We start from the raw sequence: 12,061 nt of genomic DNA on the forward strand, positions 1-12,061 counted from the left end.
TACTGCAGAGGGAAAAGAAAAGTCTACTGAAGCTGTTGTCCAATAAGAAGAAGTCTCGCCCTTCACCGCCCTCCTCTCCCACACTGGAGGCGGAGCAGGCTGCTGCTGCTGCTGGAGGAGAGGTGCTACATGGTGCAGTGGGCCCTGAAACCTCCCCTTCCTCTGTCAGCTGTCACGAGACTGAACCTGCTGCTGCTGTCGCCTCTGCCTCTTCGTCCTCCTCCTCCTCCTCCTCCTCATCCTCGGCTCCAGAGTCCTCCTCCCATAGGAAGAGCAGCCCCCTTGATGGCTGCGCACCCATCGCTCCTCCTCCTCGGCAACCGTGCTCCTCTCTCTTATCGCAGCAACATGACGCACGGCCCATCATCTGTGAAAGGTACAGAGGAGAAAATCAGGTTGTTTTCCACCTCACTGTGTGTGTGTGTGTGTGTGTGTGTGTGTGTGTGTGATTGAACTGCTTTCATGCTAAGTCTCAAAAGTTTTCAGAGCCAAAGAAACAAAACTTGGCATAATCAAAAAAAAGTCGTTTATCAGTCTAGCTCTAGTTCAGCCAATAACCAGCCTTTACCCCTGTAGCTTAGCTTTTGGTGTTAGCGCAGCTAAAATCTACTTTACCTTTTAATGAGCGTTGTCACAGTGTGTGTGTGTGTCAGTACGTGACTGTGCCTTTGGCTGTCCTCCCCAGGTACAGGGTGGTGGTATCGTATCCTCCCCAGAGCGAGGCCGAGCTGGAACTGAAGGAGGGCGACATTGTGTTTGTTCACAGGAAGAGGGAGGACGGCTGGTTCAAAGGCACGCTGCAGAGGAACGGCAGGACCGGACTGTTCCCCGGCAGCTTCGTAGACATCATCTGACACTCACACACGGGCGAGCCGTGACCTCACTGACTGCTGCTAACCTCTCCACACACGTTTGTCATGGCACAAACCAAACCCGTCAGCACGCGTGAGGCTGCCGGGACAGAGCCGACGTTTGCAGAGAAGAACAGAACGTAGAAAGCACAGAAGGACCGAGTTAGAGGAAGGCACACTACTTATGAAGTTTTTCCTTTTTTGTTGGTTATTTATATCTTTGTAACAATTCAGCTGTTAAATGTGTGCCTTGTTCTGTCCCTCACTTTATTGTACATAAGGACACAAAGATGATAAGTCCTCAAACAACCAGTATGAGCTGTCGATATATAGATATATTACGCTTTTTAACTTATTGCATAGACTGGCCTCTTTGTAGGCGGTGCAGCTCATTAAGGGGTTAAGCTGGCACATGCCTTATGCCACTTTGTACCTTTCTCCCTCTGACTGCTGATAAAAAAAAACACGTTAGCATCAGAGTAGAATAGGGCTGGGCATTTTGCATTAATAAAATTTTTTTTATAATAATTAGTCCGATTATTTGGTAACGCTGCCAGTTTCTGGAGTATCCTTATTAGAAAGAGAAAAAAAGAAAAAAAGCAGAAGGTTTATCAGTAGGACGTTGGAAGATGGTTTATATACATGCACTTAAGTTATCACACACATCTCAACACTGTATGATCTAGTTATGATTATACAAACAAGTTAACACATGGAGTAAAAGCAGGAGTTACTCAAACGTTCTTCATTGGAGCGTTAGCAGGAGGGGCTGCTAGCTGAGCTGCAGCTAGCATCAGCTTAGCCTGGTTGTAGATAAGGTTTCCTTCATGTTTTATTCATCATTCATTTCAGTGTCACATAAAATAAAAAAAAGCCCTTATGAAGCCGTTCAACGATGACGGTTCTGATTTAAGAAAGGAGGCTGAGAGCTGAGCTGTCGATAAATATTGCAAAAAAAAAAAAATCTACCACATCGAGTAAATTTCCCAAACTTGATCAAATCTTGAACATCCCCCGGAGAGATGGTTGTATTGCCCAGCCCTATATTAGATCTATCAGATACAGCAGGTACTTCTTCAGATCTGACAGCATAACATTGATCTACAGTCTTGCACAATTGAAGCTCTCTCGCTTCACATCACGTGAAAAAATTGCACACGAAGCAAAAATATCTCTCCTGGCCTCCTGAGGGTTATCCAGCCTTTTTGTTGTTGTTTCTCCTGCTGTGTGTGTCTGAGGCTAAAAGTGCCAAAAAAACTGTTACCTGCAGCGATCAAATATTTGCATGCGAGTATCGAAGCCTTCTGCGGGAGATAAAGCGAGGATGGATGTGTTGCAGGACTTGTTTGATTACGCCTTTTTATTATGCGGGAAACGCACTCCCAAGATAAGACTTCACCGTCAGGATATTGCTTACTTTGTACCTTCTTTGTATTTGCTGACCCGAGGAGCTTCTCTCGCTGAACCCAGACGTAGCTCTGCATCACAAGAGTGACAAAACATTTCAGCAACAGTGCACAACAGATTCCCTGTCGGTGTGTATTTATGTTTATTTACAAATTCCACAGAAGCGGACGGCTATTGCTCTCAGAAAAAAAACTAAATCTGTTTTTTTTTTTTTGTATTTTGTACTCTAAAACTCATTCCTAATGTGACGTGTGGCAATAAAAACACAGCTAGCTAAAGCACAGAATGTTTGCCTAAAGGAACGTCGTTTCACTCCACAGGAAGAGATGTTGTTATTGAAGTCAATCACTTCAAGCCCCCTCAGTTTGTTTCTTGTTTTGGGTGTACATTTCATTGACATTTCTTTTTTTTTTTTCTCAATCTTAATTGTTGTATTGACTTGAATTACTGTGAGATGTGTTTGTGATTGGAGGGGGTTTGGTTGTAGTTTTGGTGCTTGTTAAACATAAAGAATAGGCAGTGATAGAATTAATACTGTAGAGAATAAAAAAAAATAAAAAAAAATCAATTATCTAAAGTTATAATTGAAACTTTCCTTGTGTGATGTCAAAGACGCATCAAATAAATGAATGAAATTCTCCAAAGGAAAAAAGAGACGTGAAATGATGGCGTGACCCTTCACGACACTTCGTGTAATGTGACTTAATCATCTGATCTATAGCGAGTCCTTTGAGGTTTTGAAGGGGGATTTAAAGCCTTTAAAGTCGAGGCAAACCCTCCAAATGTGGCTCGAGAATGAACTTACTGACTGAATTGAACCCGTAGTTTCAACATATGTTTTAGTTTATTGTTGTTGATGGAGAGGGGGACCACTGTGTAACTGACTGCTGGAATCTATTGTAGTGTGTTTGACATTTGGAGAGAGTGTGGGAGAGGATGGTACAAATCACTGTTACGCCCTTTTTTTGTTTTGTTTTCCTGATTTGGTTCTTGTATAGAATGAATCTGCTCTGTTTCATTGTTGTCTTGGCAATCACCACACCAAACCTCCACTTTTTCCTCTCTGTGTCTTTTCCCTTCACTGGTAAGCCTTTAATCATCAAACTTAACTCCAACTCAGATGTTACACATTTCTGCACTACTATAACGTTTGTAATCGTACATATTGTTCATGCATAGGCTGCACAGATCTTAAAAACATGAAGCATTTTTTTATTTTTTAAAGGGAGTTCCAGTGTTCACAGACCCGGATCCTCGTTTCAACAATCTGGCTTCTTAACGACAAACAAATGCTCGAGCAGATCGCAGTCATGAAACAGGCCGTAATGTATGCAGGAAAAAAATCTTGTGTGTTTGTGTTTCTCACAGGCGCCTTTATAAATCAGACTTCACTGACAAACACAGTGACGTGACCCTGCAGAGCCCGGGAGCTGCTTTTCAGATTCTCAATGTTTCCAACAAAACACAACAAAATAATTGTACAACCCTCAAAAAAAAAGCACAACAAGCTGTCTGCTCGGGGTCGACCTGCGACTCCCGAGTTATGAAAGGTAGATTTACAGGTCTGGTGGCTTTGAGGAGAGACGTGGCAATTAATTCTGATTTTAAAAAAAAACATCTTTAATGAAAATGTGTATTTAGATGTTGTGACGATGTTCTCAGAAACGTATATACACATGATTAAGGATAATGTCTGTGGCTAAAACAAGTTTAGTCATGGTCGTATTTTTAAAGGTCAGATTTCCACCCAGAAAGGTCGAGACTCATTCTTACAGCCTGTTTCACAGCTGGGGGGGTGAAGCTATCAGCTCGGGTCATTTCAGATCTGTTTGAACCCGCGAGTCATTTAGAAACACAAAAAAAACACTGGAGCTCCCTTTTAACCAGTGATGATATTTTCTCTTATTGGGACGGATGGCAACTAAAGTTTGCCTGATTCATCTGAACAGATTTTCCTCATGCCAAGGTGACTTACTTGATTTTGTTGTTGTTTGTGTGTGTGTGTGTGTGTGTGTGTCTGTAGTTAGTCTGTTGTACGTCTGAAAATGGTGAAACTGAAATCAACTTATTTGGCACAAGTCTCTTATGTGAAAAACATTCTGAAGTATTTGAGGGAATAGCACATTTTGTTAAAATCGCTATAATAATAAAAGCTAATGGTTTCCATAATTCCCCCCAGGCTGAGTCATTGTTTCATGACGGTAATGAAATGTTCTGTTCTGTGTGTCATGTTGGTCATTTGTCGCCGGGGCAGAACTGTCTCACCAGGAGTTCTATCCAAGACGTAGACCTCTGATGACAGGGCTGAGTCATCGTGTCCTTCCCTCGCCCCCTTTTCTCTCCTCTCAAAGCTCGCATGGCCTAAAACGCAAAGGTACCGAGTTGGACTATAAGTGAGCACACACACACACACACACACACACACACACACACACACACACACACACACACGGGATAAATTAACAATAAAAGACAGTTGTTCCTCATTAAATGTATTTGGGGTTAGTCACGGTGCACATGCTGATAAATGGTTCTGGCTGTAGAGGAGCTTCCCCTGTGACTTGCAGCCGAGCAGAGGGTTGTAACGAGAGGTGAGCCTTCCCAGCGTGTTCAGCTGGGAAACACTGACAGGAACTGACAAGCACCCACAGAGGTCATTGTGCTGCGCACGGTTTCCTGCGGAGGATGGGTTACCATGGAAATAAGTTATTTCAACATTAGAACCAAACTGCACGAGAATAGCACAAAATTAATTAATAACGTGTGCATATGCATCACTTTTCTTTATGTTCTTTGGCCTCAAATCTTGCTGGAAGTGATTCTTATCAGATATTATAAAAACATGCATGTTAGTAATTTAACACAATAAAATGCATGTGTTGATAGAAGTCAGTGGGAGTGGATGCAAAGGGTCAAAATGTCTTTAAAAATGTCTCCAAAGGGGGAAAAAATGAAATCACAGAGTGACTATCACGACACCTAATGTAATGTGACTTAATCATCTGATCTTTAGCGAGTCCTTCGAGGCTTGAGAGGGGTTTCAACATTTCTTCGTCTTGTTGTTGATGGAGGGGAAGCGCTGTGTAACTGACTGCTGTGTAACTGACTGCTGTGTTTGACACTTGGAGAGAGGATGGTACAAATCACTGTTACAGCCTTTTGTTGTTGTTTGTGTTTTCCTTGATTTAATCCAACTCACATGTTACGCACATTTATGCACATTTAAAAACTTCAAAAACATGAATGTGGGTCCATTTAAAAAAATTAAAAAAAAGTCCAGTTAAGGTAAAAATCAAGTTGCTGCAGGTCTTGATAATCTTTAAGCTCTGGGTGTGCCGCCAGTTCAAGTCACTTGACGAAAGGTCAGAACTCATTACTGTACGAGATAACAGGTGTCAGGTGTTTGTGTTCCTTTGCATGAGTTTAGTCTCAACTTACAGTTACAGTGGCAGCTATTATATATTATTATATATTCTATTATTTATCAATTCAATCATACTGACTTGCAAATAAAAATTGGTCCAGAAAAGAGGACTTAATGGGGAGTGTATAACATAAAGAAAATAAAGGAATAGGTAGATGAAATTGTTATAAAACACATCATACACAATAAAGAAGACTGATCATTATTGGGAGGTAAAGAAGTTAAAATATATTCATCATTTGATTTATTGCACAATTAACATTTAGTTTTATATTTACATTTTTTTTAAAGTAAAAAAACGTAAATTATTCTTTTATGGATCGCCTTGTTTTTGATTGATTCTTGTAGTGGCATTCAGTGACTCCATACAGTTGTAGTGTGTAGGAATAGGAAATGTATTTATTTATAAATAACCTCAAAGACGAGTCAAATATTTCTTGAGGATTATAGTTTTCAAATAATTGAAGTTTTGACATGCGGGTGCTCGGCACTGAGCGGTGAATAAGAGCACAAAGTAGGTGATAAATATTTGAGTTATCTCTTGACGCTGAAACGATAAAGAGATTAATATGGCGTGTCTGAGTGTGTGCGTGCATGCACGAGGTCACAAGGTGAACTTGCACTGCCGTGTTCAGTGTTGTGTGCATACCTGTGTGTGCGCGTGGAGGGAGTGAGACAGCGAAAGACACAGTTGTGTTGGCAAGTATCATCAGATCACTAAGGTGTGAAAGATGGTAATGAGGTCTCAGTGATCATGGAAGTGATATGAATACAAATCAAGCTCCATTTCTTCCTCTGACACACCAAGACAAAGATGAATCATCACCACGGTGATATTGAGTAACTTGTGCAAATGATCCTGTTTGTGTTTTGGTTGTGTTTCTCTGCTGAATGTGATTCACGCTGTCAGGCTCAGTGTCACAGGTTGCCATGAATCCTGCAGAATGTCCTGGACGGTGATGGACCGTCCAGGTGCAGGCCGAGGCCACCCACTCACATCAACATCACTCACCGCCTTGTGCACCAGTGACAGCTCTGCTGCAGGTGAAATACGTTTCCACGGGGAACAGTATCGCGTGAAGAGGATAAATAACTGCAATTAACAATCAGTGAGTTACAGTGTGCAAGATAGGACACTCCAGTCACCACATGTCAGTATAAATAATTCATCTTCTCAACACAAGAACTAATTATTCCTGAGAAATATTGGCATTCTTATCGCAGCAGTTCTGGATTATAAAGGCACTAAAGGATTATTGATGGAGTAGAATAACATCACTGAAGACATACAACATAGTGATAGCCAGGCACATCATTTAATAGTCAACATGCTGCTTTGTATGCTGTTTTAATTACAGAAGATTTTGCACATCATTTGTTTAAAGTGTTATAAAATCACAGTTATTTACTGTTTTTTTTAACTGTCCATATTTACATGAACTTTGCCTCTTCACCGCTCTCTGTTGCTGTTCTTTCAATTTATTGAAAGCAATTTTTAAAGAGAATATTCTTACTTTTTTATTTTTATCTTATAGTTTGTAGAGATGCAGCTTTTGTGAAAACTTTTCACGTTTTATGTTATAAACTATTTTTAATTTGTCATAGAAAAAAAGCCTACTTTAACTCGTACGAGAGGAACTAAAGTTTGGTTTGGTACCTGTGACGTCAACATTTAGTATATTAGTAGATTATCATAAAGATATGAAGGCGTTTAGATTTTTGTCCTTTACAACATCAATCTCTTCCGTATAAAAGATTTAAAATAAAAAGAGTTTGGCAACATGTGAATACGTAAAGATCAGTAACATAATAAACCCAGATGTACAGTATATAAACATCAGCAGACTTTTATGTGTGCCCATGGCGCCCTCTAGTGGCTGGTGACAGGCAGCGCAACAACAAGAAATAAAAGAAACATGGCGGCGTCCATGAGCAGGGACTCCTCTGCTGAAGCTCCTCTAACATTCACATTTCTCTCAGTACAGAAGAACAAGGTTTGTGTGTGAGGAAGTTCAGAGCTGAGAAGAAGGTAAGTTACAGTTATTCTTCATAAAGGCAGGTTTATTTATACAGACACAGAGCTTTACAGACATCAACATAGAAATACATTAAAACAAAGCTGAAGGAAAGAATGTGACAGGAACTAAGAAAACAGAGCAAAAGAAAGATTGTACATCATCAAACTGTTAAAAACTGCCTGAGTGAATAATAACGTTTTGAAGGAGCTGAGTGTAGCAGCATCCTCAGGTGTTCCGCAGGTGAGGAGAGTTTTAACTAAGAATATAGGAGGGAAACCATTGAAAGACTGCGAATATTTCCCGAGCTGACCCTTTAATAAACACAGCTCTGTTTAAGGAGCTTTAGATGACTCTCATCAGTCCATCACGTGTTTCAGCGTGTTTTTAATAACATAAGATTCCTTATGATAGACAGTATGTTTCAAGTAGCCCCTGTTTTCAGCTCCTACCTTCAGTATTCATTATGATGCTTTTTCACAGATCCAGAAAAAAACGTTTTATTTTTTCCTCACAAGTTATTATCCTCTGATTACTGATTGATCACGAGGCTTTTTTATTCACACAATATGATAGTAAAAAATATCACACTATCATAACAGTATAAGAATAAAGAAAATAATAGTTTTGTTTTGCCAAAATCTTGATTATAGATTTAAACAAAATATTTTATAACCTAGGCCTGTTAGTTTCTACTTCTTTGGAAAACTCATCCGGTATGAACCATAGACTGTATGAACAGTGGCATAGACTTACGAACATTTTATAAATATCAACTTCCATAGATACCAAACACAAGAAGTTTTCTTTATTTCTGTATTTTACAAGTTTTTCTTTTTTTTGAACTCTCATACTTTGGTTAAAAAAAACAAATACACTACAGTCTTTTATCATTATTTTTGTAATTGATGTACAAGATGTCAAAACATTTAAATAAAATGACATTTTTTAAAACCAGTTCAAAGACTTTTATTTAGAATCATAATTGACCAAGAAAGGCAGGAAATCCTTAAAGTCAAGAAACTGGAACCAGAGGATGTTAGAAAAGTTGCTCCCACTCCTCCTGTACCAGTGTGTCTGCTGTCCTCTCCTGCAGTGAGGTGTCCAGCATGTCCCGGCTGGCGGTGGTGTGTGGGGGCTCCAGGGGCATCGGGAGGGCCGTGTCCCGCCTCTTGGCAGAGAGAGGCTGCAGGGTGGCTGTCGTTTCCAGGAATGAAGATGCTGCCAGGGCTGCGTTGGCATCTTTACATGGAGGTAAAAGATTATTGTGCTCTCCTCTCTCTCTCTCCCTCTCTCCAAACATCAGCTGGGCTAACAATGTCAATCTCTCCAGCCGACCATGTGGCTCTCAGCTGTGACGTGTCCAAAGAGCAAGAGGTGCAGAAAACCTTCGAGACCATCCGGAAGACGTGCGGAAACATCTCTTATCTGGTGAACGCGGCTGGCATCAACAGGTACAGTACGTGTCCTAAATGTGATCAAACGCGACTGAACTTTAATATGTGACTGTGCCTGTTTGTCTGTGCTTGATCAGGGATGCTCTGTTACTGAGGACCAGGCCGGAGGACATGCTGGCCCTGCTGCACACAAACCTGCTGGGCTCCATGTTGACCTGCAGGGCGGCGCTGCGCAGCATGCTGCACACGCAGGGAGCTGCTGTCGTTAATATAGGTACTGATAGCTGCTTCGTTATCAGTGGGCTGTTTTTAGTTTTGGTCACTAGATGGCAGTGTGCATCATTGTTTCCTTCTTTTGGAGTCGTTGAAGTTTTAAAGAGTAAGTGCTAAACATTTCACACTCAGATGTTTCATTTTTTACATTATTAATACACTTACTCTGCATTTTTAAAATGATTGGTTCAACATCCTTTTTGCTCAAAGTCTTTATGATTTCCCAGAGTAGCACGATTTCTGCTCGATAGAACCCAACCATGTCTCAGAACTAAGCTGGTAATATCTGGAAAAGCTCAAGTCAAAGTCGAGTCTTAAGTCAGGAGCGCCGACATCTTTTAAAAGGTGGTTAGATGTTATGTATTTCACAAGAAATATCTCGGACTCATTTTTTTTTTTTTTTTTCTGGGACGAATGCAGCAATCTTGTCGAAGTGATAGTCGAGTCATTCGTCTCTAATCTCATCATGTCATAAACTCCAAGTCAAAGTTACGTCCAGTGATGATGAAGTACTGTTTGTATAAATCATAAATACTGTTTCCCTTCTTGTCATCAATCTCCTTTAGAAACCCCAAAGTTCAAACATCTTCTTAAAAAAACCAAAAAAAAAACCTCAAGTTCCTCTGACTTCAGTTGTAAGAAAATCAAACCAGGGTGTGAAAAAATAAAGAAAGGGATAATATGATGTTTTTATTACTTATACATGATATCCATGTGTTTTCATTTATCTTATTTATTATTCTGGGGTCATTAAATAAAACAGTTCCCGACTTGAGAAGGATAAACTTCAGTGCTATGACTGTAAAATTCAGGCTTTGATCACCTTTTGATAATAATGGTTTCAAACTGCAGTGTTGTATTTGCTGAGTGGTCTAAATGGCAGTGTGTGTGTGTGTGTGTGTGTGTGTGTGTGTGTGTAGGCTCTGTTGTGGGCCTGAATGGGAACGCTGGGCAGTGTGTGTACAGCGCCAGTAAAGCCGGTTTGGAGGGCTTCACTCGCTCTCTGGCGAAGGAAGTGGCTTCACGTGACGTCAGAGTGAACCTGCTGGCTCCAGGTCCAGAACATAAATCTTCTTTTTCCACCTTCCACCTTCAAAAATGTATTTTCTCAGTTTTTACTCATCGTCCCCCTCATGTCCCGGCGCTCTCTCGCTTCCAGGTTTCATCCGCACTGACATGACGTCTGGCCTGAAGGAGGAGGAGGAGGACGGCGTACGCTCCATCCCTCTGGGGAGATTTGGCGAGCCGGAGGAGGTGGCTCAGGCCGTCCTCTTCCTTTTGGAGTCTTCATACGTTACAGGACAGGTGCTGGTGGTGGACGGAGGACTGCAGCTGGCCATGTAGGGACTGAGGCTTTACTCTGGACTTATCTCAGCACTGAAAACTGAGGCGGGTAAAGCTTCACTGGAACATTTGTCTCTGTTATTGTTTAGGGTGAATATTCTGACCAATCAGACGAAGGCACTTACACTCAGTGGATGTTCTTAAGACCTTTTTTTGGGGTCTTAAAGACTCAGCATCCACGATGGCCCCCGACCTGAACCAGAACCAAACGGGTCAAACTTTTTGTCAAAGAGTAACGTCTTTAAAATACGCCAGACTCCAACGACAAAACACGAATGTCGACCAGTAAAACTCAAGAGTTGATTCTGTTATTGACAAAAAGCAAAGTCATTCTAAAGCACCACATTTACACAGTAACACCGATGTTTGGCGGTTTGAAAGAAAGAAATATGTCTTTACAATTTAAATAAATAAGCGTATTTTTGAAGGATTATTTTTCTGTGTTTTCTTTTCTGATGATAAATCCAGTAGAATAACCGTCTGAGCCTCTCTGTGGCAGACACGACATGTTATTGTGAACGTTTTCTTTGATTCAGGAGGATTTCTATTGAACCTCTTGTTTAGACTCGTGTACAAACACCGAGTTTTAAAAGGTATAAATTCACCTTTGAGAAAGGCGTCATGGCTGATTCAGAGTAATATCTGCTGAGCTGCGGAAGTGTGTGTGTGTGTGTGTGTGTGTGTGTGTGTCAGCTGTGTTCTCGTCAGAGCTCTTCCTGTAAACACAAAGAGTAAACAAACTCTTTACATAGTTTCTGGTTGTCCACATCTGTCCTGATGTTCCCTGTAGTTCTGCTGAGTCACTCTGTCCCACCACATTAGTTGAGGCCTGATGTGTGTGTATATATGTGTGTGTGTGTGTGTGTGTGTGTGTGTGTGTGTGTGTGTGTGTGTGTGTGTGTGTGTGTGTGTGTGTGTGACAGCGGGTCATGACTAACACTACTGACTCCAGAGTGTCTGGCCCCATCTGGACCTCTGTGTCCTGAGACCCTAAATTTGATCAGTTGGTCTTTTTCCATGACTGTAAAGCGCCCGGGTATGTTTTGCACCTCCCCCCCAAAAACTCCCCTGGGAGACCCCCCCCTCCCTCACTGACACGTCCCCCCCCCCCCGGCCCACCTCTGGAGGGGCCTGTCGTGGGGCTGGCGTGCTCGACTGCAGCTGGAGGAAATTAGTGAGTAGTGGGGGGGGGGGGTATTTTTAGCTTGGGAATGTTTTGGGTGTCTGGTTACAGATCTGGACCTGCAGTGTGGACGGACGAGGTAATGCCCAGCGATGAGATAAGACATTTGTTCCTTTCATTGAAACATGCTGTCACCATCCAGAAAAAAGAGCAACTTCATGTGCTGT

General features: G+C 41.5%; 2 protein-coding genes across 4 annotated transcripts in view; both read left to right on the top strand.

The window, feature by feature from the left end:
* The window catches only part of sh3rf1 (SH3 domain containing ring finger 1), a 39,060-nt gene extending 34,633 nt beyond the window's left edge, over positions 1 to 4,427 (top strand). For both annotated transcript variants that reach the window (XM_079350791.1, XM_079350792.1), the window contains exons 11-12: positions 9 to 376; positions 686 to 4,427. In XM_079350791.1, the coding sequence (XP_079206917.1) occupies positions 9 to 376; positions 686 to 854 (537 nt within the window). In that variant the 3' untranslated portion in view covers positions 855 to 4,427. The remainder of the gene's footprint in view (positions 1 to 8; positions 377 to 685) is intronic.
* A 3,128-nt stretch (positions 4,428 to 7,555) lies between these two features.
* cbr4 (carbonyl reductase 4) lies at positions 7,556 to 11,592 on the top strand. Of its 2 annotated transcripts, XM_079350722.1 has the most exons (6): positions 7,556 to 7,711; positions 8,794 to 8,951; positions 9,031 to 9,151; positions 9,232 to 9,368; positions 10,288 to 10,422; positions 10,527 to 11,592. In XM_079350722.1, exons 2-6 carry the CDS (start codon positions 8,807 to 8,809, stop codon positions 10,709 to 10,711), a joined length of 723 nt encoding a protein of 240 aa, XP_079206848.1. In that variant the 5' UTR covers positions 7,556 to 7,711; positions 8,794 to 8,806; the 3' UTR covers positions 10,712 to 11,592. The 2 variants fall into 2 exon arrangements, with proteins under 2 accessions (XP_079206848.1, XP_079206849.1); XM_079350723.1 differs by lacking the exon at positions 8,794 to 8,951 and having other exon boundaries at positions 9,004 to 9,151.
* The last annotated feature ends 469 nt before the right edge of the window (positions 11,593 to 12,061 follow it).

Source organism: Symphodus melops (genome assembly GCF_947650265.1).
Source record: "Symphodus melops genome assembly, chromosome: 8".
In the NCBI taxonomy this organism is placed as follows: Eukaryota; Metazoa; Chordata; class Actinopteri; order Labriformes; family Labridae; genus Symphodus; species Symphodus melops.

Excerpts from the sequence above, each read along its gene's own strand:
- cbr4 (XM_079350722.1), top strand. The coding sequence starts at position 8,807 with ATGTCCCGGCTGGCGGTGGTGTGTGGGGGCTCCAGGGGCATCGGGAGG. Across the intron at positions 9,152-9,231 it reads AACGCGGCTGGCATCAACAG|GGATGCTCTGTTACTGAGGA; the intron begins GTACAGTACGTG and ends GTGCTTGATCAG. Across the intron at positions 10,423-10,526 it reads AGTGAACCTGCTGGCTCCAG|GTTTCATCCGCACTGACATG; the intron begins GTCCAGAACATA and ends TCTCGCTTCCAG.